Source organism: Pinus tabuliformis, chromosome J (assembly GCF_031772625.1).
Source record: "Pinus tabuliformis cultivar Carrire ecotype Pingquan chromosome J, CPIR1, whole genome shotgun sequence".
NCBI lineage: Eukaryota > Viridiplantae > Streptophyta > Pinopsida > Pinales > Pinaceae > Pinus > Pinus tabuliformis.
The window spans coordinates 741,601,958-741,628,820 of NC_142295.1; the positions used below are offsets into that span (position 1 = coordinate 741,601,958).

The following is a 26,863-nucleotide window of genomic DNA, read 5'->3' on the forward strand; positions in this document are numbered from 1 at the left end:
ATTGCCCAAATAAATAGTTGAAATAACTCTTAATATATTACACAAAATACGATTGAACCAAACAAACCAAAGTGAGTGGATCAAACAAAATCTTATTGTGCAAGAACCAAAAGGTCGGTTGCACCAAGATAACTATCACATAACTTGAAAATAATTATATCTTGACACAAAATAATAATAGCTACAAGAGAGAGAAAATAATGATGGGGAAACGAGAGAAAGTTGCTTGCCTTGCTCAAGACAATTCCAATTGGAAGGTTAGCCTTCCGTTGTACTTATAACAATTTCCCCCTTCAATTTGCACCAAGAGGAAGAGGAGGTCAAGCTCACTATTATTGGAGTTCAACACACATTGTGGGTTGAAATAAGCTATAACTATAGAATAAAACTATGGTAAGTGGCCCGTGCTTGAGTTAGACAAAGTATCTCCAAGTTTTGACATGAGAAAAGTATCATTGAGCATAAAAGTGACTAATTCAATTTGGGAATTTTCTCTTTAAGTGTTATTGGAAAATTTTCTCATGATAAAAGTATCCCAAGGCATTTTAGCAATTTAGAGTTGGCGTAATTTTCCTCCAAGTAATTCAACTTAGCTAATTTTCCTTGCTCACCATCTTCAAAAATTTGACTTAGCCAATTTTAGGAAGTCAAGTTGGTAATTTTTTTTTTTAGGAAAAAAGGGAGTAAAATAAAGAATAAAAATAAGAAAAGGGGAGATAAAAATGGAGGAAGAGCAGGAGTGGGAGTAGGAGATAAAGAGGAATACTAGTAGGAAAGAAAGGAGGGGAGGAAATATAGGAGAGGAAAATAAAATTACCTTAATTGCCATGTCAACGCATGTGCTCTGCCACCTCACTAATGACTCATATAACCCCCTTCCATTTGACCCCTTGTAATGCTACCACATGTCAAACAATCATACTACCACATCTTCTTGCTAAAACTAGTATTCCCTCTAAAAAAGGAAAAAATAGAAAATGTCTAAAACAGATAGGCATACCATGCCCTATTTAGTATGCATAAAAATATGCACTTCTAAAAATAGAAATATGACCCCATGTCCACGATATTATACTCATTGGACTCAAATTCTAATGTGGAAACCCAAATACACTACTAGCATTACCGTTCCAAGACAACAAAAAATAGACAATCATTAGAATCAGATACAACCACCACCATCAGACTTAAAAACTAGTGTGTAGGTGGAATATGTAATTGTCACTTCCATGTGCCAATTGATAAAACTAGAAATGTATCAATATCTCATGATATCATACGCATTGGATTCGCCTTTTAGTAAGGAATCCAAATCCACAATTATAATTAACATGCAATTATTGCTAAAAATAGAAAGTACTTGCATATAACCCATAAGTAGCTCATCAAACTTAGAATATCACAAGGATTCAAAAATATACCATTATCTCTAACATGCGAGTCTTTGGACGAAACTTGCTAAAAACAGTAAGTGTCATGGATGTGACCTGGAGATGCCTCAATGGAATCTTGAGTTCATAAGGACTCTGGATGTGTGACCAATACTATTGTACCATCCAAGTGTGGGACCTACTAAAAATAACAAATTTATCATATATATGCAAAATTGTGTTTGAATCATCAATGAACCAATCTTACAACTTGTTTCCATGGGAACGAACCCCCAACTTGTATTTGCATCTATCTCTGAATCTTGAGCCTAATGAAATGTGTTGGTCTTTAACCCTCCAAATTTAAAAGGGGAAAAGTTAGAGGTTAACATCACCTAAGCGTAATTCAACATACCATTTGGTCACAAACCCATATAACTTTCTTTGAAAGAGAATAAGTTAAACAAAGTTATACATGATGCTATTAGGAAAACAACATAAATAGAAAATGGATGGGTTCTCTTAACTTTTCCTTTGAACTTGAGGATTTTGTTAGACCAAAGATCACACTTAGATGGGGGGTGAATCAGTGTAATGGAAAATTCACTTTTCAAAACATTCATCAATAATTTACTATATAATAGTGCAAAAAAAATAATTATCATCATAACAATGAATGAAACTATGCATCAAGAATCCATCAACACATTAACATAAGAGAACACAAGATTTTATGTGGAAACCCTTGCGAGTGAAAAATTGATTTTTTTTGGCCTTCTTCAATTTTTTTATATATATTTGCAAGCATCGACCTGCTGAAGGCACCGACCCCCAAAATATGCAAGTACCCACTTGCAAAAGGCTACAACCTAATTTAGGCACCAACATTGAAAAAATCCAAGCACCCACTTGCAATAGGATACAAACTAATTGAGGCACCAACCTCGAGAATGTGCAAGCTTCGACTTTTTGTGGGAATCAACTTGATTGAGGCACCACCCTCGATGGAGGTGCCAAACTTACAATATTTGAAATTGGATCCACAAGCTCAAATAATAATCAAATCAACCTGTCTTTTGTTCATATGTCAAACACTTGTTCACATGCTCATATTTCCAATAATAATGTTTCCCTGATCTTAGAAATTGTTTTCTAGCTTCCTTTAACAAATTAATAAGCAATCCAACCAATAATCCCTTTCCAAAATTAATTTGCACTCAATTTAACCCCCAAAACATTGGAAAACATTCATTGTTCTACAAAATAGTTATTTTTGACGTTTGTTCTACAATATGGACAAGGTTTGGTAGACATTCTACAAAAAGGCTATCGTCGGTTGACTTAACCATTCGACATAATGGGTCTCTGTTGGAGAAATATATATATTTAACCATTCATCAGGTTCAAACCTTTGACCTCACGGGAGGCAAACCATATGCCAACCAGCTATGCTACAACATATATGATGTAAGGTGGAGTCACTAATTTTATTTGAACTGATTTGGAGAGGCCTTGCCATGGTAAAGCCCACGTTACTAGGGCCAATCCAATAAGAGCCATCCCACATCATAGGGCTAAGATTCTCAATCACAATTGTGCCCTCGACACACTTCAAGTCATTGAGTTGAGCCATACTATTTCCATGTCACAGGACTAAGCCAATCAAACAAAATTGTGCTGATGACACTCTCCAAGTCATTGGGTTGAATCGTAATTGTTCCATGTAAAAATACCAAGACAATCAAACAAAATTGTTCCCTTTTCACACCAAGTTATCATGTTGAGCCAAAACTATTCCACGTCACAATACCAAGCCAATTAAACAAAATTGTTCCCTCTGCATACTCCAAGTCGTCAAGCTGAGCCAAAACTATATCCACATCACAACAATGAACTAATAAAATAAATTGTTCCCTCAGCACACTCCAAGGTTTTGATCTTGTGACCAACCAAACCAAATCACCTTAGATTAGCCACGAAGGCTATCCCTCACATTGCGCTCCACATTCTCATCCGATATTTTAATCACGAACCACACCTCAATATGTACATGACGTGGGCCTTGTTTTAGGGAATAGAACAACATTTAAACTCCCATGGGATAATGTCACATGACCAAGATCTAAGGGCCATTAGGTTCCCAAGTGTTGAAGTCATCATGAATTCACACTTGAAACATGGCTCATTCCAAGTGGGCGACGTGTCACATATAATTCCACCTATTGGTTGGGTAAAATTTCCCATATAAACATGCCACTTGGCATAATGATATGATTCCACACCATCCTTCTCTCGTCACATCATCATCACCAACCACATTATCTTGGGCCAACCACTAATTCCCACGTGTCATTGTTTCCATCCGTCCAATTGGTGTCATTGATGCCTAAGTAGGGGGGTCTACATGGAAGTTGGTTGAGGGGTCAAACAGATCCTAGCCATGTGTATCTACAAGTTTGGACTAATGTAAAAGGGTAGTCCCTTGTTAAACTTTGAGCATGTTAACATATCATCCATTGTAGATTAGAATTTCAATGGCCAAATTCTGTAGATGCTCAAACTTTAATCAATTAATAAATGTGTACGCTTATGTGACAAGCACCATAGATTTTACCACAAGACCATACATCCATCCAGAAGATGCTCATTGTTTAAAAAACTTGGTGTTTTTGGTCCTTATTATAGTTTCCAACTTCAAATGATCATAGATTCTCATCCAAAAGGAGTTTTTCCAATTGTGATATAACGTTGTAAAGGTATCAAAGAGGTCTATCCAACCATTATACCATCCATAGACTCATTATGACATCATAATTTCTACAAAATATCAGTAAAATTCAAACCTCTTTGACTTGATGAGAGCATGCAAGGGATCAGGTTATCATACCGCTTCCTTTGATTCATGAATGACACTCCTACTTCCTTAGGCATCCCATTTTACATCAATAACACTGGTTGTCGTCAATGAAAACATTTTGTGCAACAATACCGCCCTTTATCATTGATGGTAACACCACCATACATTGATAGTCATTGATGGAAATGAATCGAACTCCCCCTAACATGTTGTCAGGGACCCCCCTTGATTGGTTGCAAATATTCTTCCTGCCTACTTCTCCTCTCCTTTGTCTTCCTACTTCCTCCTTTTTCTTCAATCTCTGTTTTCTTTCCCCTTTTGACATCAATGGAAAATGGACATGGTTTCCTATTAATGCTCCATAATTATTCTTGAGTTTTCCTATGGACCTGATTTTTTTGCAAATGAAATATCCCCCTGAGACCATACTTCCTACTATGTGAATCTCCCCTATCATAACTTCTCTTCTTGCAAAGAATTTCTGCTATGTATATCTTTCTATTGGTCTGTTCTTTTGGAGTCAACTTTGACAAATCCTTTGATCTATTACTTTTTCTGTCATGTGGACATAAATATCTAATTGGCTGAAGTGTCCTAATATCCACTCTTGAACATCTTAATATCTTCCTTCAATGACTGTTAGGTAAATTCTTTTCAACTTCTCTTATGATTGTGTGTTTGTTTCAGATGGTAGACCTTCTCACCTTGTGCATATGCCCTCTATACACCAGTTAAATTCTATTGTTATACTGCTGCTTTCATACTCTCCTTGTGAATATGCTGGGAAATATCAAGTATTTATATCCCCTCCAAAGGTTCTATTCGAAACCTTGACAGATACAAGTGTCCCATTCCACTCATATACCTTGTCAAATGATCATACTCCCTTGAAACATGATTTTCCTAGTCACCCTTATATCTTTTATCAATGACTGGTTTCCTGGTAGTGATCATCCTACCTTGGTTCATCTAGTTTTCTCCTCCATACTTGGATTCCATTATCCTCCTTTCTTCAAATTCAAGTTTCAAATCATCCACATCCAGAGTGTCCTTAGCACTATCCTTGTCATTCTTAGTAGGGCTGATCTCCTCCTGAGAGGGGGAATTCTAGTATTTCTTAAGCATTAAAATCTTGTTCTTATTAGAGACAATTAAGTTATGACTGCAGCCTTCATAATCCTTGTCAAAATCATATTGTACATTTGACCTTTGACAAAATAATCATAGAATTTCTTCGTTAGGAAGAAATTCAAATAATAGAATAATGGAATCTTCCTTACAGTACATAATTGATCAAAAACTCAACACAGTGCCTTAAGAACTCAAGGAAAGTTCATGATGTTCATTTCTGGCTCAATATGTTTTCTTCTCCACACCCTAGTGTGACTTTCTTCATGCTCGGTAGAACCCTTTTCTTCCTTGGCTTGCTTAGGTAATTTCTTCATTTAATATTCTCATGCAATGTGTCTAAGATTGTAACATTTAGAGCATTATGTATTGTACTTGAAAAAAGAATAAACTGATGTACACTTTCTACTATTAAATCTATTTGGATATTGCTTTCCTACAAACTTGGTTCTAGAGGTTGATTATTCCCATCATAGGGTTTGTAATTCCTAGCCTTATGCCAAAAATTTGTACATGAAAAGAAATAACCAATAAATATAATTTTGTACCTAGATGAGAAGGGTTCCCTTGAATATCTCCTGAACATGTTCTTCCTTAGACAAGGTTCGATCCTTTTTTCATTCTTTCCACTACATTGTCATCTTCTTTCTAATGGGGCTTCTTGAGAACAACGACATAAATTCTTAGAGTAACAAAGCTTTCAATATTATTATGGCTTTCACTGTGATTTTTTTTTGAAGAATTCCAACTTTGGTTTCAAACTTGTCTTCAAATTTAACCTTTGGAGACTTGGAGCTCGAGTCTTCTTTGCATGGAGACTTACCTATATAATCAAGACCTGTTTTATCATATGGTGATATCTGATAGCTAAGAATCTCATCCAATAGTTGCAAGCTCTTAAAATGTTTGTTGAGCTTGTCAACTTCAAACCTCAAAGAAACAACTTCTTCTTCAAGCTCCTCACATTCTTCTTCTTTCTTCATCATCTGTATCTTTCATTAATTCTTCTATTCTTTTTGCTTCTTCAAGTTGGGATTTCAAGGAGATGATTTCTTATTCAATTTTTATTTCTTGTTGATCAAATTCTACTTCAAGTTTGTTCAAGTCCTCATATCTTTCCTTAAGATGAATTTTCAAAATCTCTTCTCTCTTTTTTGCTTCTTTCATCTCGATCTTTAAGCAACCAAATTATTCATCTACTTTGATAAGTTTGTGATTCTTCTCTTCAAAGTCTTGCATCTTTTCTTTCAGTTGATTCACCAAGGCATCCTCATTCCTTTTAGATTCTTCCAATTGTGCTTTTTGAGAAGTAGAATCATAGTCCCTAGTTTCCGGGAGTTCTTGTTGCCATTTTCTTTCATTCATCCTTTGATTGTTTACTTTTTTCTAGCTTATCTCTCAAGGAGATAATCTCAACTTTTAGAGATTCACAACGATCTTCTTTTTCCTTCAGTTTGCTTTGCCACACTTCTTCCATCCTTCTTGATTATTCTAGATGGGCCTTCAAAGTAGAAAGATAATGGTCTTGTTCCTTCTTGAGTTCATATTTAAGTTTATTATTTTGGAGTTTCTCTTCTAATTGAATATCCCTTCTTTTTGAAGCTTTTAATTCCTTTAAGGCACTTTTGGGTTCTCCCTCAAAATCTACTTCTTCCTAAATTTCTTCTTTTACTTCCTCTAGTTGGTTAAACTCAATTAGTTGAGGAATATCATCTTCATTATCTATATTAGGACATGGACATAGAAGTATAGTGACCATCATTACCAAAATTGAAACAATATGCAATACCCAATTTCTCTTTCTGTTTGTTTTTAGAATTCATGACCATGAAGAAGATATCATCTTTGGGATCTGATGTATTTCTCACATAATCACAACCCTTCCTATTCTTGTTGGGTTGTGTTATTCTTTCCATGACTAGTTGACGTAGTGAACCGGGGGGTTGGGGGGGGGGGGCCCTTCATTGCGTCGATTGCGCAACAGGGTGGTCACAGGGGGGTTCAAGGGGGGAGGGTAGCCCCCCTCTATGGGGTCAGGGGCAGCGCCACAGGAATTTTTTTTTTTGGACCCTATATTAGGTTGGGCAGACCTACCTATGGTTTTGTGCATAATTTTCACACATGGTTTTGGACATGATGGTTTTCGGTCCATGGTTTTGGACACGATGGTTTTCAGTCCATGGTATTGGATGCTTCAGCATGTATAAATATGTATTGTAATCTTGAAAGGAACATAATGAAAAATCAAGCTGGTAGTCCCGATTTTGGGATCTATGGGAAAATCTCTGTGTGTGGTGTTTTATGTGTTATGCTATCACATTTTTTATTTTCTGTGTTTTAGAATTCCTATGTAGGTAATTTATGTACGGGGTTAAAACCTACACTTCTAAGACTACTTCTTATTACTTTTCCTAGTACTGGCCATAACTCCTTTGATATACCTTCCAACAAGTAACTGTTTCTAAAGGAACCTCACTCATATACAACTTGTTAGACCAAATATCACACTAAAGGGGGGGGGGGAACCAATGTAATGGAAAATTCAATTTTCAAAACATTTCATCAACAATTAACTATATAACAGTGCATCAAAAAATAATTTTCATCATAACAATGATTGAAACTATGCATCAAGGAGCCATTATTGCATCAACACAAGATAACATAAGTTTTTATGTGGAAACCCTTGTGGGATAAAACCACAAATTATTTTTGTCTTCTTCATCAATTTGTTTACATAGATTTGCAGCCACCAAACCCCAAAATATGCAAGCACCCACTTGCAATAGGCTACAACCTATTTGAGGCACCAACCTCAAAAATGTGCAATCTTCGACTTGTTGTACGAATAAACCTGATTGAGGCACCCACCTCCTTCATCAATCTGCTATGGAACACTTTTCACAATATTTCATACTAAATCCACAAGCTCAAATCATAATAAGATCAACTTTCCTTCTGTTCATATGTCAAACACCTATTCACATGCTCATATTTCCAATAACTTGGACTTCCCTGATCTCAAATGTTATTTTTAAGCTTCCTTTAACAAATTAATAAGTAATTCAACCAATAATCCCTTTCCAAAATTAATTTTCACTCAATTTGACCCCAAAAACATTAGAAAACATTATTTGTTCGACAAAATAACTCTTTCTGCCACATGTTATACAATATGGACAAAGTTCGGTGGGAATTATACAAAATGGCTACCGTCGATCGACTTAATCATTTGACAAAATGGGTCTCGATTAGAAAAATAATTAAAAAAGACAAAATAATCAACCATTCGCTAGTCTCAAACCCTTGACCTCATGAGAGACAAACCATATGCCAGCCAATTGTGCTACAAAATAACTTGTGCAAGGTGGAGTCACCGATTTTATTTGAATTTCCACGTTAGTTCCCACATTACCATGACCGCGCCAATATACATTATCCCACGTCATAGGACCAAGCTTATCAATCACAATTATGCCCACAACACACTCGAGTTGAGCCATCTTATTTCCACATAACAAGATCAAGCCATTCAAACAAAATTGTTCCCTTGGCATACTCGAATTTGTTGGGTTGAGCCAAAACTTTTCCACATCAAAAGACCAAGCTAATCAGACAAAATTGTGTCCTCAACACACTCCAAGTTATCAAGCCGAGCTAGAACTGTTCCATGTCACAAAAGCAAGCCAATCAAATGAAATTATTCCCTTGCAGGAACACTCGAAGTCATTGGGCCGAGCTAGAACAATATCCATGTCACAATAACGAGCCAGTCAAACAAAATTTACCCTCAGAACACTCCAAGGTTTCTACCTTGTAACCAACCAAACAAAATCACCTCAGAATAGCTACAAAGGACAAGCATTCACATTATGCTCCACATTCTCATTTGATATTTTAATCACAAACCATGCCTCAATATATACATGACGAGGGCCGTGCTTTAGGGAATGGGCTTACCTTTAAAATACCACTGGACCACATCAAATGATCAATATCTAAGGGTCATTAGGTCCCTGAGTATTAATGTCATCATGACATTACACCTACCACATAGCTCATTCCAAGGGGGCCACATGTCACACAGAATCCCGCCTATCAGTTGGCTAAAATGCCCATATCAACATGCCACATGGCACAATGATAAGATTCCATGTCATCCTTCTCCCACCACATCATCGTCACTAGCCACATCATCTTGGGCCAACCACTAATGCCCACGTGTCAGTGTTGCCATTCATCCAAATGGGATTTGTCACTATTAATACTGCCACATCATTGATTATATAGTAGGGAGGTCCAGATGGTACTCATACGAGGGGTCAAATAGATCCTAACCACATGTATCTATTGGGCCAATATGGAAGGGCAACCCCTTGTTAAACTTCGAGCATGTTAACATATCATCCATTGTACATTAGAATTTCAACAACCAAATTTTGTAGAAGATGATCAAAATTTAATTGATCAAACAACGTGTACATTTATTTCACGTCCATTGTATATTTCACCACATGACCATTGATCCATCAAGAAATGCTCGTTGTTACAAAATTTGGTGTTTTTCAATAAATTTGGTGTTTTTGGTCTCCATTATAGCTGTAAACTTCAAACGACCATAACTTCTCATTCAGAAGGTGTTTTTCCAAGTGTGCTATACCATTGGAAAGGTATTAGAGAAGAAAATCCAACCATACCACCCATAAACTCATTAGGACATCACAACTTTGATAAAAACTCAGTAAACTTCAATCCTCTTTGAATTCACTTAATGAGGGAATGTAAGAGATCAAGATATCATACTGCTTCCTTTGATTCATGGATGGAACTGTTGCTTCCTTAGGCATCCCCTTTGACATAAATGACATTGGTTGTCATTAATGACAAAATTATGTGCAACAAATTTCCAATGGAAAGTTGGTAAGCATTGACGGCCAAGTCATGTCATGAGGTGTGAGGACATTGATAAGTTTTGAAAGCTCTACAAGATTCAAACTTTCCATGACTGGAAATATTTTGGCAGGAGAGGGTCCTCCTTTGTGAAGATTATTTAAAGGTGGAGGGGGTGGTGGTTCTCTGAATCCTCTCGACCCTCCTATTTTCCCCAAAAGGGCCTAATATTTATTCCTAGAAGTAATATCTAGAAAATGATACTATTATAGGTAGAAGACCAGGGATCCTAAGAGACCTCCTAGGATGGGTAGGGCTCGCAATCGTGGTTTTGTGTCAGTTTTTTGAATTAGATAAATTTTGATACAAGAAATTTCTAAATTAGGCCAAATTTAACAAAATTAAAGTGATATGAAAAGAATGGTAAAATCATGCTTTGTGTCAAATTTTCAAATTAGATAAATTTTGATACAAGAAATGTCTTGATTATACCAATATTTATCAAAAGTAAAGTGATATGCAAAAAATGATAAAATCACGCTTTTAAGACTCTAGCTCAAGCAAATCTAGATAGAAAAAATTAGGCCTCTAAATTGAATTTTTGTGGGTGGTGTGTTGAGGCCATGCTACAACAACCCCTATTATTTTATTATATCTTAATAAAATAATGGGTACCTTCTGCATTTTTTCTTTTTCTTTCCTTTAATAGAATATTGTACATAATTATTGTTTTTTCCAAGGAAAAAATTAGTAACTTTCTATAAATAAAAATGAAAAGTTACATAGAGTAGACGCACAAAGCATTCATGAATTGTCTTGGGGGACCCGTGTACGTGCTAGACACACAAATAGTAGTAGAGCTACCAAAATAAAAAATAAAGATTACAAATTTCCAGATAAACTGAACTTTTCTTTTTTGCCTTTTCTCTTTTGGACTTTTTGCTAGGCCCCAAGTGATGGAGTAGTAGTAAGAATTTCCAACTCATTATTTCTTGTAATGTTTGGGGTTTCTTTATATGAGTCAGAACTCTCCGATAAATGAGTTCACTTAGTTCCACCTGTGCCTTGATTGTTGTTTTTTCCTTCTAATTTGTTTTCAAGGATCGAAACAACTGCTGAGTTATTTGGATTCTCTACGTGATTATTTTGTTCTCCTCGTTATCTTCTCCCTCCTCTTGAGAGCCTTGTTGTTTTTGTGTTTCCAGATGTTGTTGGGTTTCATCCATTTCTTCATCCTCCTCATGTGATGATGGAGGGTCTAGGAATTGCCATCCTTTTTGCTTTTGCGGTCTCTTCTTTGTTCTTTTCTTTTCTTGTTTGCATGTGTTTTGCAAGTGCCATGTTTTATGGAAAACCCGACATCTAAAGGTAGTGTTTTCAAAATCTAGCCATTGTATCCACTTCAAGTCTTTGTGTGTTAGGCAAATACAATCCCGAAGGCCTTTTCTTAAATCCATCTCCACACAAATATAGGCAAAAGTGCAAATCCCTTTGTCCATTTTTCTCGATCCATATTTAGGAACCTTCCCAAAGAGTTTCCAATGACTTCTAGGACCTAATGGTGCCAAAAAGGGAGTGGAAGGTTATGTATTCTAACCCAAACCGGTATTTTTGTAACCACCATTGATTTTGCATCAAAATCAAGAAACCATGGGGTTATGAAGAGACGCGCCCTTCCCCAGAACCATGGTCCATCATTTATGACATAATTGTAATCATGTTGGGTATTAAACTGAACCACAAAAAAATCTTTTGCACACAGATAATTATTGCAATATTTAGTCCAGTTAAGGTAGACCCACTCATTTAGATCTTCAGATTTGGGCTCGAAACCATTAAATCGACAAATGATAGTTTTTCTTGTAAAGTATTGAAGAGACCTCTTACTTCTGGTAATTCTATGGAGAGATCTAGGAAATTTTCCATTTTTTCTACAATATACTAACCTGGGATTGTCAGATTTGGGTTTTGTTTGTCTTGTGTGAAAACTTTACCTCTTATTACATCTTTGAATGAAGCCTAACCCTTATCTGTTGATGATGATATAGCTAGTGTGCTTACTCATGGGGCACCTCCTTGTAGTCTTAAATTCTGGATAATGGTAGAGTTCCTTTGAATACCATAATCTTTCAAGTGGATCTCTTCCTACAACACTTTCTTGGAAAAAATCAAACTTTGTAATGAAGCAAAAATATCTGTGACATTTTGGGCATTTTTCTTTAGATCTGTCACTAGATCCATACCCCGGATCCATAATATTATTGATTTCCCAGAATGGTTTTGATAAAAGCCTGCTACAAATCCTCCGGATTTGGGACCGCTCCTTATCACCGTCTCCGGAATTTTGTCCCCTATTTAACTCGTCCTAGTTTGCTCTACATTTGATGGTTGGGTCCAAAACTCCAAATTGCATAGAACATTGCTCTTCTTGACCTTTGCTCTACCAAAGCCATTAGTCACGATAACAACTATTCTGGTTGATGCTCCTCCAAACTTGATTGCGTTACCTTCCATCTTAGATCCAAGCGCTGAAAAATTGGGTGGTTCCATCGAATTGTGCCCATCACTGCTGGATATGGATTTTTTCTTTGCATGCAACACATGACCAATGCTTATCCATGGAGTTGCTATTACAGAGTCGTAGACTGTTCCAAAGGATGAAGATGCATTGTCTACTACCCATCTCACCTCCCATAAAAAGATCTGGAGATTTGGCTGTGAGTAGATGGTGTACACAGTCTCTGTATCCACTTTCACTGGCACCAATATAGGAGAGACGTCATTGAAAATTGTTATGAAACCAACTCACAAAAAGATTGAAAAGATAGATCAGTGCCTTAGAAATAAGCCTCTTTGAGGGGGCAACCTCCTTTACATTACAAATGAACAATTCTTAGATGATTCAAATGACAAAACCTCCTTTCTATATATAGGAGTCTAAGGGGTCATAATATAATCAAAGCCAACCTAACAATAATAATATAAAGGCACAAAAATAATAGTAGTGGGATTCTATGGGGCACAATAATAACAATATGGGGACAATAGGGGCAAAACAATAACAATAAGGGATACAACGACAATAGTAATGGGGGAATCACTAGTATTATAGGGACCTAACATGCCCCTCTCCTTCAAAAAAGTGTTGTCCTCAACGCTTGAGTAGTTCTGGATGCTTCTATATACAATTCTCATCCTCCCATGTGGAATCTTCAATGGGTAAGTTCTTCCACTTGATGAGATACTCTGAAATTGATCGATTTCGTAGTCGTCAAGTTCTTGTTTCTTTGATTGCTTCAGGTTCCAATATGATTTTTCCTTCCTCATCAAGTTTTGGCAATATTGTTTGAACTAGAAGCTTGTCACCTATAACCTTCTTTAAGCATGAGACATGGAAAACTGGGTGCACTCGGGAAGCTGCAGGAAGCTCCAATTTGTATGCCATAGTACCTATCTTTTGCAACACCTTGTAAGGACTATAATACTTTGGTGATAATTTATCATCCTTCTTAGCTTTCTTGTGGGACATTTGTTTATATGGTTGTAACTGTAGGAATACCCAATCACCTACATCAAAACTTCTTTCACTGTGATGTTGATATGCCTCCTGTTTCATTCCATTCTACGCCAAGGTGAGGTTATCCTTTAAGAGTTGGAGAACTTGTTGTTGATGCTCGATGTGATCTTCCATTGCTTGAACCTTAGAATTTTCTCTTAAATATGATGTGATGGATGGTGGATGATATCCATAAAGTGCCATAAATGGGGTCATTTTTGTTGAAGTATGGAAGGAACTGTTATACCACCATTCAGCCAGAGGCAACCATTTGACCCATTGTGTCCGTTTATCAGATACAAAGCAATGAAGATATCCTTCCGAACATTTGTTTACTATCTCATTTTTCCCATCAGATTGAGGATGATAAGATGAGCTATGAGCTAACTAAGTACCAAGACAAGAAAATAATTCTGTCCAAAAATTTCCAATGAAAATGGGATCTTTGTTGCTTACAATAATCTTTGGGTTTCCATGTAGCTTTTGAATTGTTTCCATAAATGCAGTAGAAACTATACTCGCTTTAAATGGATGAGATAATGCACAAAAGTGTGCATACTTGGTAAGTCTGTCAACTACCACCATGATAACACTCTTTCCTTCGGACTTGGGTAAACCTGTGATAAAATCCATTGAAACCTCCTCCCAACGTTGGCTTGGAATGGATAAAGGTTGTAATAGTCATGGGGTCTTAATTGTTTCAACTTTATTTTGTTGGTAAACCAAACATTCCACCACAAACTTTTGAATATTTGATTTAAGACCATCCCAAAAAAATTCCTTCTTAACCCTATGGTAGGTTTTTAGAAATCCTGAGTGCCCTCCTAAGGGAGAGGTGTGAAATTCCCTAAGAATCTTTTGTTTGAGTTGTGAATTATTACATAGGTATAACCGATCCGTGTACCATAACCAAACATTTTTCCAGATAAATGTATCATATGTACTGGGATCTTGTTGTATCTTTTGAATGAGTTCCCACACTTCCTCGTCATTCTTCCATTCATCCCTTGCTTCATTTATCCAATCTGGTTGAATAATAGAAATGGCGCAAAGAAATGCTTCCACATCCTCATCCTTTCTTGAGAGTGCATCTACCACAACATTTTGCTTCCCTTTTTTGTAGATGATTTCAAAGTCATAACTCAACATCTTTGTGACCCATTTTTACTGCTCCTCTAAAGATAATCTTTGTTCTAAAAAGTATTTAAGACTATCATGATCTGTTTTTACCTTGAAATGTCTTCCCATTAGGTAGGGTGACCATTTCTTAAGTGCATGTAGTATTTCCAACATTTTCTTCTCATATATAGCTTTGTGCAAATACTTTCCTTTGATTGGATGACTTTCGAAAGCAATGGTTCTTTCTTCTTACATTAAAACAACACCAATTCCTTTTCCCGAGGCATCACGTTCCACAATAAAGGTTTTTTGAAGGCCGGTGTAGCTAAGGCTGGTGCTTGGCACATTGCATCTTTAAGATATTCAAAGGCCTTCGTTGCTTTTGGAGTCCATGAAAATGCATCTTTCTTCAATAATGTTTCTAGAGGTGTTGCTATTCTCCCATAATTCTTAACAAACTTGCGATAATACCTTGTCAACCTGAGAAATCCTCATAGATGCTTGATGGATGTGGGGATTTTCCATTCCTTAATGGTTTTAATTTTTCTAGGGTCTACCTTAACACCTTCATGAGATACAATATGACCTAGATATTCCAACCCTTGTACTCCAAAGAAACATTTGGAGATTTTTGCATATAATTGTTTCTCCTCCAATAGTTTGAGCACCAAGACTTGCTGTAGATTAGTATATCATCAAAAAATATTAACACAATTTTTCTAAGGAAGGTTTGAAAATGGAATTCATCAAACCTTGAAATGTAGAAGGTGCATTAGTAAAGCCAAAATGCATGACCAAAAATTCATAATGACCCTCATGAGTTCTAAATGCTATTTTTGGAATGTCTTTAGTCTTAATTCTGATTTGATGATATCCTGAACGAAGATCCAACTTGGTGAAGTAAATTGATCCATGCAATTCATCCAATAATTCATCAGTGACAGGAATGGGAAATTTATCTTTAATAGTGAGCTTGTTGAGCTCCCTATAATCTGGACAAATGCGCCATGATCCATCCTTCTTGTGAACCAATACTACTGGAGTAGAGAAAGAACTTTAACTAGATTGAATTATACAAACCTCTAGCATTTCTGCAACCATACGTTCAATTTCACTCTTTTGGACATAGGGATATCTGTAAGGCTTGATGTTTGGAGGAACACTTCTTGGAATCAAATTAATAGCATGATCATGATCACAAATAGGTGGGAGGCCTTTGGGAGTCTCAAATACCTTGGAATGATTGTCCAAGACTTTGTGGAGATTTGGAGAAATGGATGATTTCGATGTGGGAACCTTTAGTGAACATAATTGTGCAATCATGCCTCGTTGTTCTTTCTTTAGAAGCTTTGTCATTCCGTTAGAGCTGATTATCTTTCATAGTTTCCCTGCGATACCCTTTAATTCAACTTCCTTTCCTTCTGAAGAGAATTTCATGAAAAGTTATTGAAAATTAAAAGCTATTGTACCCAAGGATTGTAGCCATTGGACTCCTAGTACAACATCAACACCGCCCATTGGAATGGAAAGCATTGGGCTATTCAATACATAGTCTCCCATGGATAGCTTGATATTATGGAAATTTCCTGAGCAATTTATGGTTCCTCCACTTGCAACCATCACTTGACACTCTGGTGCTGGATATAGGAATAAATTCAATTCCTTGGCTATCTTACAATGAATAAAATTATGGGTACTTCCCGAATCAATCAACACTATTACCTTTTTCTTCTTGATATGCCCTTATATCTTGATAGTTTGAGGAGTGGTAATTCCAACCAATGGATTACAAGATATGGTTGGATTCATTTCTTCTTTTTCTAGGGTTTGTTCTTGGTGTATATCCTCTTCTTTCGATGTTTCTTATTACTTTTCTTCCTCCTCTTCACAATCTATGTAAAATACTTTCTTCTCGACACACTTATGACCTTTAGTGTATTTGCTATCACAACTGTAACAAAGCCCTTTTGCTCTTTTTTCTTCCAATTGTTGTGGTGTCAACCTTGTAGGTTGTGGATGGCTAGGGGCAACAACACTTCCATCTTTATGATTGTGAGTGGTAGGCTTCCTTGTTGCCATAATTTTGCTTTCCATTTTTATTGCCAAACTAAATGCCTTCTCCAATGAATCTGGTTCCTAAAGGTGAACCTCATGTTGGATGTTATCTTTTAAAGTCCCTATGAACACATCAATTGTATGCTCTTCTGGAATATCTTTTACCCTTATATTCAATTTTTGGAAGTCCTCAATGTGCTCCATCATTGAACCCTTTTGTTTGAGATTTATCAATTGGTTAAAAAAAGTGTTGTTTTTGTAACCTCATAATGTGCTATCATTTCATCCGTAAAAATAGCCAAAGTGACAATTTGTTTACAAGAGCAAATCCATCGATACCATACAAATTGATTTGGTTCCAAATATAAAGTTGCAATGTGTACCTTTTGTGTGTTTTGCACATTATGGAGATCGAAAAATTTCTCCATTTGTAGTATCCATGTTCCAGGATCCTTTCCATCAAGCTTCCTCATATCGATCTTTGGAACATGGTGGTTCTTCGATCCAACATTAGAGTCTATGAAATCATGATTAACATTTATTTTGTTCTCATCATGAGTTTCCTTTACTACCCTTTCACCATTAGTAAGCATTTATTGTATAAACTTTGTCAAATCTGTCTTCAAATCTTCCATGCCTTTCTTTAAATCATCCACCTTAGCTTCCACGCCATACATATTAGCTTCTACGTCCTTCTTTGAACCATCCATCTTAGCTTCTATTACTTTTTGTGCGAGTGAAATTTGTTGCACTTGGTATCGTAATTTTGATATATCATGTTGCATTTCTTCCTCTTCTTCATGAGTCATGTTAGAGTTTTTAGGTTGCTTACTAGGTGTTTCCATTTTCTTTCTTTAGGGAATCAATTACTGATAATAATTCTTCACTATGCCCTTTGAATTCCTTCAAACTAATTTTTCAAACCAAGCTTATGCAGAAATTAAAAAAAAACTACACACCTTTTTTCACTTTGTAGGAGCTCGATATTGAATCTGATGTATCTTTGTAATTGCGGATCTCCAAGGTCTGAAATTTCTTCCTGCTGTAACCCTCTGAGTAATATTTCTAACCTCGCAAGTTTGATCAAGATTGGATTCTCCAATGAAGAGTTATGACAATTCTCCCACGATGACCTGAGTATAGACTGGTTCAGTAGAGCGAACTTGTACGACGTGCCGCGGGTCACTGTTTCAACCTTAGGTTTTGAAAATGTGTTATGAAACCAGCTCAAGAAAACATAGAAAAGATAGATCAACGCCTTAGAATTTAGCCTCTTCGAGGGGGCTTCCTCCTTTACATTACATAAATGAACAATTCTTGGATGATTCAAATGACAAAACCTCCTTTCTATATATAGGAGTCTAAGGAGTCACAATATAACCCAGCCGACATAACAATAATAATATAAATCCACAAAAATAACAATAGAGGGATTATATGGGGCACAGTAATAACAATATGGGGATAATAGGGGCACAACAATATTAATAAGGGATGCAACTACAATATTAATGGGGTAATCACTAGTATTATAGGGACCCAACATGCCCCTCTCCTTCAAAAAAGTGTTGTCCTCAACGCTTGAGTAGTTCTGGATGCTTCTGTATAAAATTGTCATCCTCCCATGTGGAATCTTCAGTGGATAAGTTCTTCCACTTGATAAGATACTCCGAAATTGATCGATTTTGTAGTTGTCGAGTTCTTATTTTTGTGACTACTTCTGGTTCCAATATAATTTTTCCTTCCTCGTCAAGTTCTGGTAATATTGTTTGAACTGGGAGCTTGTCGCCTATAACCTTCTTTAAACATGAAACATGGAAAACTGGGTGTAATCGAGAAGCTGCAGGAAGCTCCAATTTGTATGCCATAGTACCAATCTTTTTCAACACCTTGTACGAACCATAATACTTTGGTGATAATTTATTATCCTTCTTAGCTTGCTTGAGGGACATTTGCTTATATGGTTGTAGCCGTAAGAATACCCAATCACCTACATCAAAACATCTTTCGCTGCAATGTTGATCTTCCTGTTGTTTCATTCTATTCTGTGCCAACACAAGGTTATCCTTTAAGAGTTGGAGGACTTGTTGTTGATGTTCGATGTGATGTTCCACTGTTTGAACCTTAGAATTTTCTCTTAAATATGATGTGATGGATGGTGGCTGATATCCATAAAGTGCCATAAATGGGGTCATTTTTGTTGCTGTATGGAAGGAAGTGTTATACCACCATTCAGATAGAGGCAACCATTTGACCCATTGTGTCTGTTTATCAAATACAAAGCAACGAAGATATCCTTCCAAACATTTGTTTACTATCTCAGTTTGCCCATCAGATTGAGGATGATAAGATGAGCTATGAGCTAACTGAGTACCAAGACAAGAAAATAATTCTGTCCAAAAATTTCCATTGAAAATGGGATCTCTGTCACTTATAATAATCTTTGGGTTTCCATGTAGCTTTTGAATTGTTTCCATAAATGCAGTAGATACTGTACTGGCTTTAAATGGATGTGATAATGCACAAAAGTGTGCATACTTGGTAAGTCTATCAACTACCACCATGATGACACTCTTTCCCTCAGACTTGGGTAAACCTGTGATAAAATCCATTGAAACCTCCTCCCAACGTTGACTTGGAATGGATAAAGGTTGTAATAGACCCGGGGTCTTAATTGTTTCAACTTTATTTTGTTGGCAAACCAAACATTCCGCCACAAACTTTTGAATATCCGATTTAAGGCCATCCCAAAAAAATTCCTTCTTAACCCTGTGGTAAGTTTTTAAATATCTTGAGTGCCCTCCTAAGGGAGAAGTGTGCAATTCCATAAGAATCGTTTTAGTTGGGAATTCTTACAGAGGTATAAGCGATCTTTGTACCATAAAGAATCATTTTGCCAGCTAAATGTATCAGATGTACTGGAATCTTGTTGTAACTTTCGAATAAGTGCCCACACTTCTTCATCATTCTTCCATTCCTCCCTTGCTTCGTTTATCCAATCTGGTTGGATAATAGAAATGGCGCACAACAATACTTCCATGTCCTCATCCTTTCTTGAGAGTGCATCTACCACCACATTTTGCTTCCATTTTTTGTAGATGATTTCAAAGTCATAACCCAACATCTTTGTGACCCACTTTTGTTGTTCTTTAGAGGATAATCTTTGTTCTAAAAAGTATTTAAAGCTATCATGATCTGATTTTACCTTGAAGTGTCTTCCCATTAGGTAGGGTCGCCATTTCTTAAGTGCATGGAGTATTGCCAACATTTCCTTCTCATAAATATCTTTGTGTAAAAACTTATCCTTGATTGGACGACTTTCAAAAGCAATGGGTCTTTCATCTTGCATTAAAACAAAACCAATTCCATTTCCTGAAGCATCACATTCCACAATAAAGGTTTTTGTGAAGTCTGGTGTAGCTAAGACCGGTGCTTGGCACATTGCCTCTTTAAGATGTTCGAAGGCCTTTGTTGCTTCTGGAGTCCATGAAAATGCATCTTTCTTCAATAATGTTGTTAGAGGTGCTGCTATTCTCCCATAATTCTTAACAAACTTGCGATAATACCCTGTCAACCCAAGAAATCCTCGCAGATGCTTTATGGATGTGGGGATTTTCCATTCCTTAATGGCTTTAATTTTGCTAGGGTCTACCTTAACTCCTTCATGAGATACAATATGACCCAGATATTCCACCTCATGTACTCCAAAGAATCATTTGGATCTTTTTGCATATAATTGTTTCTCCTCCAATAGTTGTAGCACCCTGTCAACATGTTCAACATGATCCTTCCAAGACTTGCTGTAGATTAATATATCATCAAAAAATACTAACACAAATTTTCTAAGGAATGGTTTGAAAATGGAATTCATCAAACCTTGAAATGTTGAAGGTGCATTTGTAAGGCCAAAAGGCATGACCAAAAATTCATAATGACCCTCATGAGTTCTAAATGCTGTTTTCAGAATGTCTTCAGTCTTCATTCTGATTTGATGATATCCTGAACGAAGATCCAACTTGGTGAAGTAAATTGATCCATGCAATTCATCCAGTAATTCATCAATGACAGGAATGGGAAACTTATCTTTAACAGTGAACTCGTTGAGCTCCCTATAATCCAGAAACATGCGCCATGATCCATCCTTCTTGTGCACTAATACTACTGGAGCAGAGAAAGAACTTTGACTTGGTTGAATTATACCAGGCTCTAGCATTTTTGCAACCATACGTTCAATTTCACTCTTTTGGGCATAGGGATATCTGTACGGCCTGATGTTTGGAGGAACACTTCCTGGAATTAAATGAATTACATGATCATGATCACGAATAGGTGGGAGACCTTTGGGAGTCTCAAATACCTTGGAATGATTGTTCAAGACTTTTTTGAGATCTGGAGAAATAGATGATTCCAATGTGGAAACATCTAGCGAACATAATTGCGCAATTACACCCCTTTGTTCCTTTTTTAGAAGCTTTGTCATACCGTTAGAGCTGATTATATTTCTTGGTTTCCCTGCAATACCCCTTAATTCAACTTCCTTTCCTTCCACAGAAAATTTCATGAAAAGTTTTTGAAAATTAAAAACTATTGTACCCAAGGATTGTAGCCATTGAACTCCTAGTACAACATCAACACCTCCCATTGGAATGGAAAGCATTGGGCTAGTCAATACATATTCTCCCATCAATAGCTTGATATTATGGCACTTTCCAGAGCAGTTTATTGTTCCTCCATGTGCAACCATTACTTGACACTCTGGTGTTGGATATAAGAAGCAATTCAATTATTTTTCTACCTTACAATCAATAAAATTGTGGGTACTTCCTGAATCAATCAACACTATTACCTCTTTCTTCTTGATTTGTCCTTCTATCTTGATGGTTTGAGGAGTGGTAATTCCAGCCAATGCATTACAAGATATGGTCAAATTCATTTCTTCTTTATCTAGGCTTTGTTCCTGGAGTATATCCTCTTCTTTTGACCTTTCTTGCTCATTTTCTTCTTCCTCTTCGCAATCTATGTAGAATAATTTCTTCTCAGCACACTTATGACCTTTAGTGTATTTACTATCACAACTGTAACAAAGCCCTTTTGCTCTTTTTTCTTCCAATTGTTGTGGTGTCAACCTTATAGGTTGTGGAAGACTAGGTGCAACAACACTTCCATCTTTATAGTTGTGAGTGGTATGCTTCCTGGTTGCCATAATTTTGCTTTCCATTTTTCTTGCTAACCTGAATGCCTTCTCTAATGAATTAGGTTCCCAAAGGCGAACATCATGTTGGATATTATCCTTTAAATACCCTATGAACACATCAATCCTATGCTCCTCTGGAATATTTTTTACCCTTATGTTCAATTTTTGGAACTCCTCAATGTGCTCCATTACTGAACCCTTTTGTTTGAGACTTATCAATTGGCTAAAAAAAGTGTTGCTTTTTGTATCCTCATAATGTGTTGTCGATTCTTCCGTAAAAATTGCACAAGTGATAATTTGTTTACGAGAGCAAAGCCATTGATACCACACAAACTGATTTGGTTCCAAATATAAAGTTGCAATACGTACCTTTTGTGTGTTTTGCACATTATTGAGATCGAAAAATTGCTCCATCTGTAATATCCATGTTGCGGGATCCTTGCCATCAAACTTCCTCATATCAATTTTTGGAATATGGTGGGTCTTCGATCCCACATTAGAGTCTATGAAATCATGATTAACATTTCTTTTGTTCGCATCATGAGTTTCCTTTACAACCTTTTCACCATTAGTAACTATTTCTTGTAGAAAATTTGTCAAATCTGTCTTCAAATCTGCCATGTTTGTCTTCAAATCTGTCTTCAAATCCGCCATGTCTCTCTTCAAATCTGTCTTCAAATCTATCTTCAAATCATCCATCTTAGTTTCCATGCCCTTTATCTTAGATTCCACGCCATTTATCTTAGCTTCTGTTAGCTTTTGGGAGCGTGACATTTGTTGCACTTGTTCTTGTAATTTTGATATATCATGTAGCATTTCTTCCTCTTCTTCATGAGTCATGCTAGGGCTTTCAGGTTGCTTAGTAGGTGTTTGCATTTTCTTTCCTCGGGGCATCCATTACCAATAATAATGCTCTACTATGCCCTTTGAATTCCTTCAAAATAATTTTCAAACCAATCTTAAGCAAAAATTTAAAAGAATCTACACACCTTTTTTCACTTTGTAGGAGCTCGATATTGCCTTTGATGTATCTCTGTAATTTTAGATCATCCAGTTCTGAAATTGCGACTTGTAGTATACCTTTGTGTCCTCTTTCTAATGCCACTAGTCTAATCCCAATTGGATTCTCCAAGGAAGAGTTATGTCAAATCTCCCATAGTGACCTGATTATAGACTAGTTCAGTAGCGCGAACTTGTACGACGTGCCACATGTCCCTGTTTCGACCTTTGGCTCTGAAAAAGATATACAATAAACTACAGTCTGTCCTCTTTCTGCACCTTCTTACGAAATTTCAATCCGATCCTCAGAGAGAAAGTTATGACGATTTTCCCCAGGTCACCTATTTGGAATGTAATTCAGGAGTCTACAAAAAGACCAACTTACTCAGATCATATCTCCGCAAATATAGCACAAAAAGATCTGAAATTCAGACCCGAGTTTCAGTGTGATTTCTTCTCAAATGGGTATTTTTTAGCTTCTGAAACGTCGCAGAAAAAAGTTATAGTGAAAATGCCACGATGACCTGTTTGGAGCAGCAAAACACTAGAATCCAAAGCTCTGATACCAAATGTTATGAAACGAGCTCTAGAAAACATAGAAAAGATAGATCAACGCCTTAGAATTCAGCCTCTTCGAGGGGGAAACCTCCTTTACATTACATAAATGAACAATTCTTGGATGATTCAAATGACAAAACCTCCTTTCTATATATAGGAGTCTAAGGAGTCACAATATAACCCAGCCGACCTAACAATAATAATATAAAGCCACAAAAATAACAATAGAGGGATTCTATGGGGCACAGTAATAACAATATGGGGATAATAGGGGCACAACAATATTAATAAGGGATGCAAATACAATATTAATGGGGTAATCACTAGTATTATAGGGACCCAACAAAATGATACCTAAAAACACTACAGTTCGTCCTCTTTCTGTAACTTCTTACGAAAATTCAATATGATGCTTAGAGCGAAAGTTATGACGATTTTCCCAAGGTCACATGTTTGGAATGTAATTCGGGGGTCTGCAAAAACCTTAGTTTCCTCAGATTATATCTCCGGAAATATAGCGAGACAAGATCTGAAATTCGAGCTCGAGGTTAAGCGAGATTTCATCTCAAATGGTTTTTTTTTTTAGCTTTTGAAACGTCGCAGAAAAAAGTTATAGTGAAAATTCCACGCTGACCTGTTTGGAGCAACAAAACCCTAGAATCCAAAGCTTTGATACCAAATGTTATGAAATCAGCTCACAAAAAGATAGAAAAGATAGATCAATGCCTTAGAAATAAGCCTCTTTGAAGGGGAAACCTCTTTTACATTACACAAATGAACAATTCTTAGATGATTCAAATGAAAAAACCTCCTTTCTATATATAGGAGTCTAAGGGGTCACAATATAACCAAAACCGATCTAACAATAATAATATAGAGGCACAAAAATAATAATAGTGGGATTCTATGGCGCACGATAATAACAATATGGGGACAATAAGGGCACAACAATAACAATAAGGGATACAACGACAATAGTAATGGGGGAATCACTAGTATTATAGGGACCTAACAAAAACCCAAGTGGAGCGCATAACTTTGTAGAGGAGCCATGCCTTAGATAACGACGGTGTCCAGAGCGAGACCAGACCCGATGAGGCCTTGTCACAACCGGTTGCAAATGTCTTTGGAACAAAGCATGTTTGTGGAAGGAAAACGTCAAAGATGAGGCCACAACAGATGCCATATGAGCACAGGAGCACAAACTCCCCTCGCCATGAGTAGTTGAGTGCATAGAAGATATCCAAAACTAGACTGCGGTGTAGTATCCCTCACAACGATTCACCTGAACCCTAGCACTCTCCATCCCATAATTATTGTTATAACACTTTATTTTTAATTTTTTAGTGATTTATGAATTTATTTATTTATTTTTGGTGATAATTTTAATAGACTTATTTTTATTCCTTTCTTTTTAGTGCTAAATTTGTAATTTTGTTGTAGTAAATTTCAGTAAGTCCATTGTTTCAATACTCACAACTAAATTTTTAATGGTACTAGGTCATATTCCAAAATTCACATGCCTAATGGTTTGATGGGTCTATTTTCTAACTTTCATACATTTTCATTAAATCATAATAAAATCATGATCAATGGAGATGAATGCTTTAATTAGACAATTTACCATGCAACTGGGTTTTATTTCAAACTTGATTCACTAATATAGCTTAATGGACTTCTAGTCAACACATGAGACCGACTTTATATATTAAAACAAGAGGGTTGCAAGCAACAAGTCCCTGCTTTGATAAGGCTATATGTGTTACTGCAGATTTTTTTTGGATGAAAGCGTTGGGAACATACTGAAACACTAGTTCCCCTAGCAACACTGGGAAATTGTGACAGGGGGTGCTTTTGGTGGGAACAGAGGCTTGAAACCTATTCCACCAGAAAAGGGTGTTTTCCCTTTAGATCATTTTCATGAATGCGACTCTGTAAGATCTCCAGAGGCCAGATCCTGTCTCGTCCAATTCATGGTGTCAAATTTTGAAATTTTAAAATTGGAATTTTTAGTATGGGATTTCTAAAGATGCTTTGTCACATGTAAATGTTTAGTGTTAAATCGTGCCACAACAATGTACAGTCACCAAATTACTCTGTTTTTAACTGAAAATCATTTGGCTTTCGTCTATTCTATCACCACTTTAGACACATGTTAGGGATAACACAACGTTAGAATCTCATTTCATTCATAATAGAATCTAATAAAGGGATGCTGATATTGCCACTTCCTCTAACTAATCTGAATGCATATATTATTGAATTCGTTGATTCAACAATTGAAGTTGATCCACCAGCGTAAGCAGATCAAGCAGCCAGGGTGTAAACTGCAGGGGCACCAGTAGTATGAGTAAAAGTAGCTTCAGGACCGGGTGAAGTTTACCCAGTTGAAGAAGCAGCTTATCTAGAAACATTTGATCGAACAAAAGCATCAATAGCAGGGGCAGCTCAGAACTCGGTTCACTTCGCCCTTATCCGGGGGAGAACGCAGGCAAGGCAAGGGACCGTCAACTGCTCAACAAAGCCCCAAGAGAGCGGTTTGTGCACACATAAATAATGAACCTCACAGAGGCAAGGAACATGACATCACCTAGTTCTCCTTCTTCCTGAAGTCCTAAACCATTGGTTCCCTTATCTAAGCAATCTATGTATAACCCTTAGTATTCGTATACCTTATCTCATATGTCACGGGACACAGGACTAATAATATGGCTGGCATATTAGCGTATCGAGATAGCCTAGGTGTGCAAGGCCAGAAGCACATCTGTGACCGTACCAGCACTATATGGAATGCCTCAAATCCAATAACTACAAATCTGAGAAATGTAGGCCTCTTTCGAAAAAGTATTTGGAGTGTCGTATGGAAAGGTATACACCCAATTGTTTGTTTGTGTGCATTTTTAACACGGTTGAATTATTCCATAGAATTTATTGAAAATTATTTTCCTATAGAGAATTTTTGTTTTTATCATATTTAATCTCTAAGCGATGAATTGAAGTTTTTTTGAAGTATATCTGACCTTGAATGGTTTTGATGGCATCTGGATTCTGAATAATGCACATTCAATTTTAGGTTATAGTTTACAGACATTTTATGTTAATTGTTTGTTTGTTGTTTTTACAGACTGAGTCATTGA

General features: G+C 36.5%; 1 protein-coding gene across 1 annotated transcript; it reads left to right on the forward strand.

Moving 5' to 3' along the window:
* The first annotated feature begins 203 nt into the window (after positions 1 to 203).
* On the forward strand, positions 204 to 26,863 carry LOC149228847 (uncharacterized). The gene is made up of 4 exons (XM_089380881.1): positions 204 to 257; positions 25,550 to 25,660; positions 26,506 to 26,594; positions 26,851 to 26,863. The coding sequence occupies exons 1-4, from the start codon at positions 204 to 206 to the stop codon at positions 26,861 to 26,863; spliced, it is 267 nt and encodes an 88-aa protein (XP_089237007.1).

What these genes read in the sequence shown, in the direction of transcription:
- LOC149228847 (XM_089380881.1), top strand. Translation starts at nt 204, where the DNA reads ATGGGGAAACGAGAGAAAGTTGCTTGCCTTGCTCAAGACAATTCCAAT. An exon ending in AAGACAATTCCAATTGGAAG is followed by an intron (nt 258 to 25,549) that starts GTTAGCCTTCCG and finishes TAGTTCCCCTAG; the next exon opens with CAACACTGGGAAATTGTGAC. An exon ending in ATTTTCATGAATGCGACTCT is followed by an intron (nt 25,661 to 26,505) that starts GTAAGATCTCCA and finishes TGACCGTACCAG; the next exon opens with CACTATATGGAATGCCTCAA.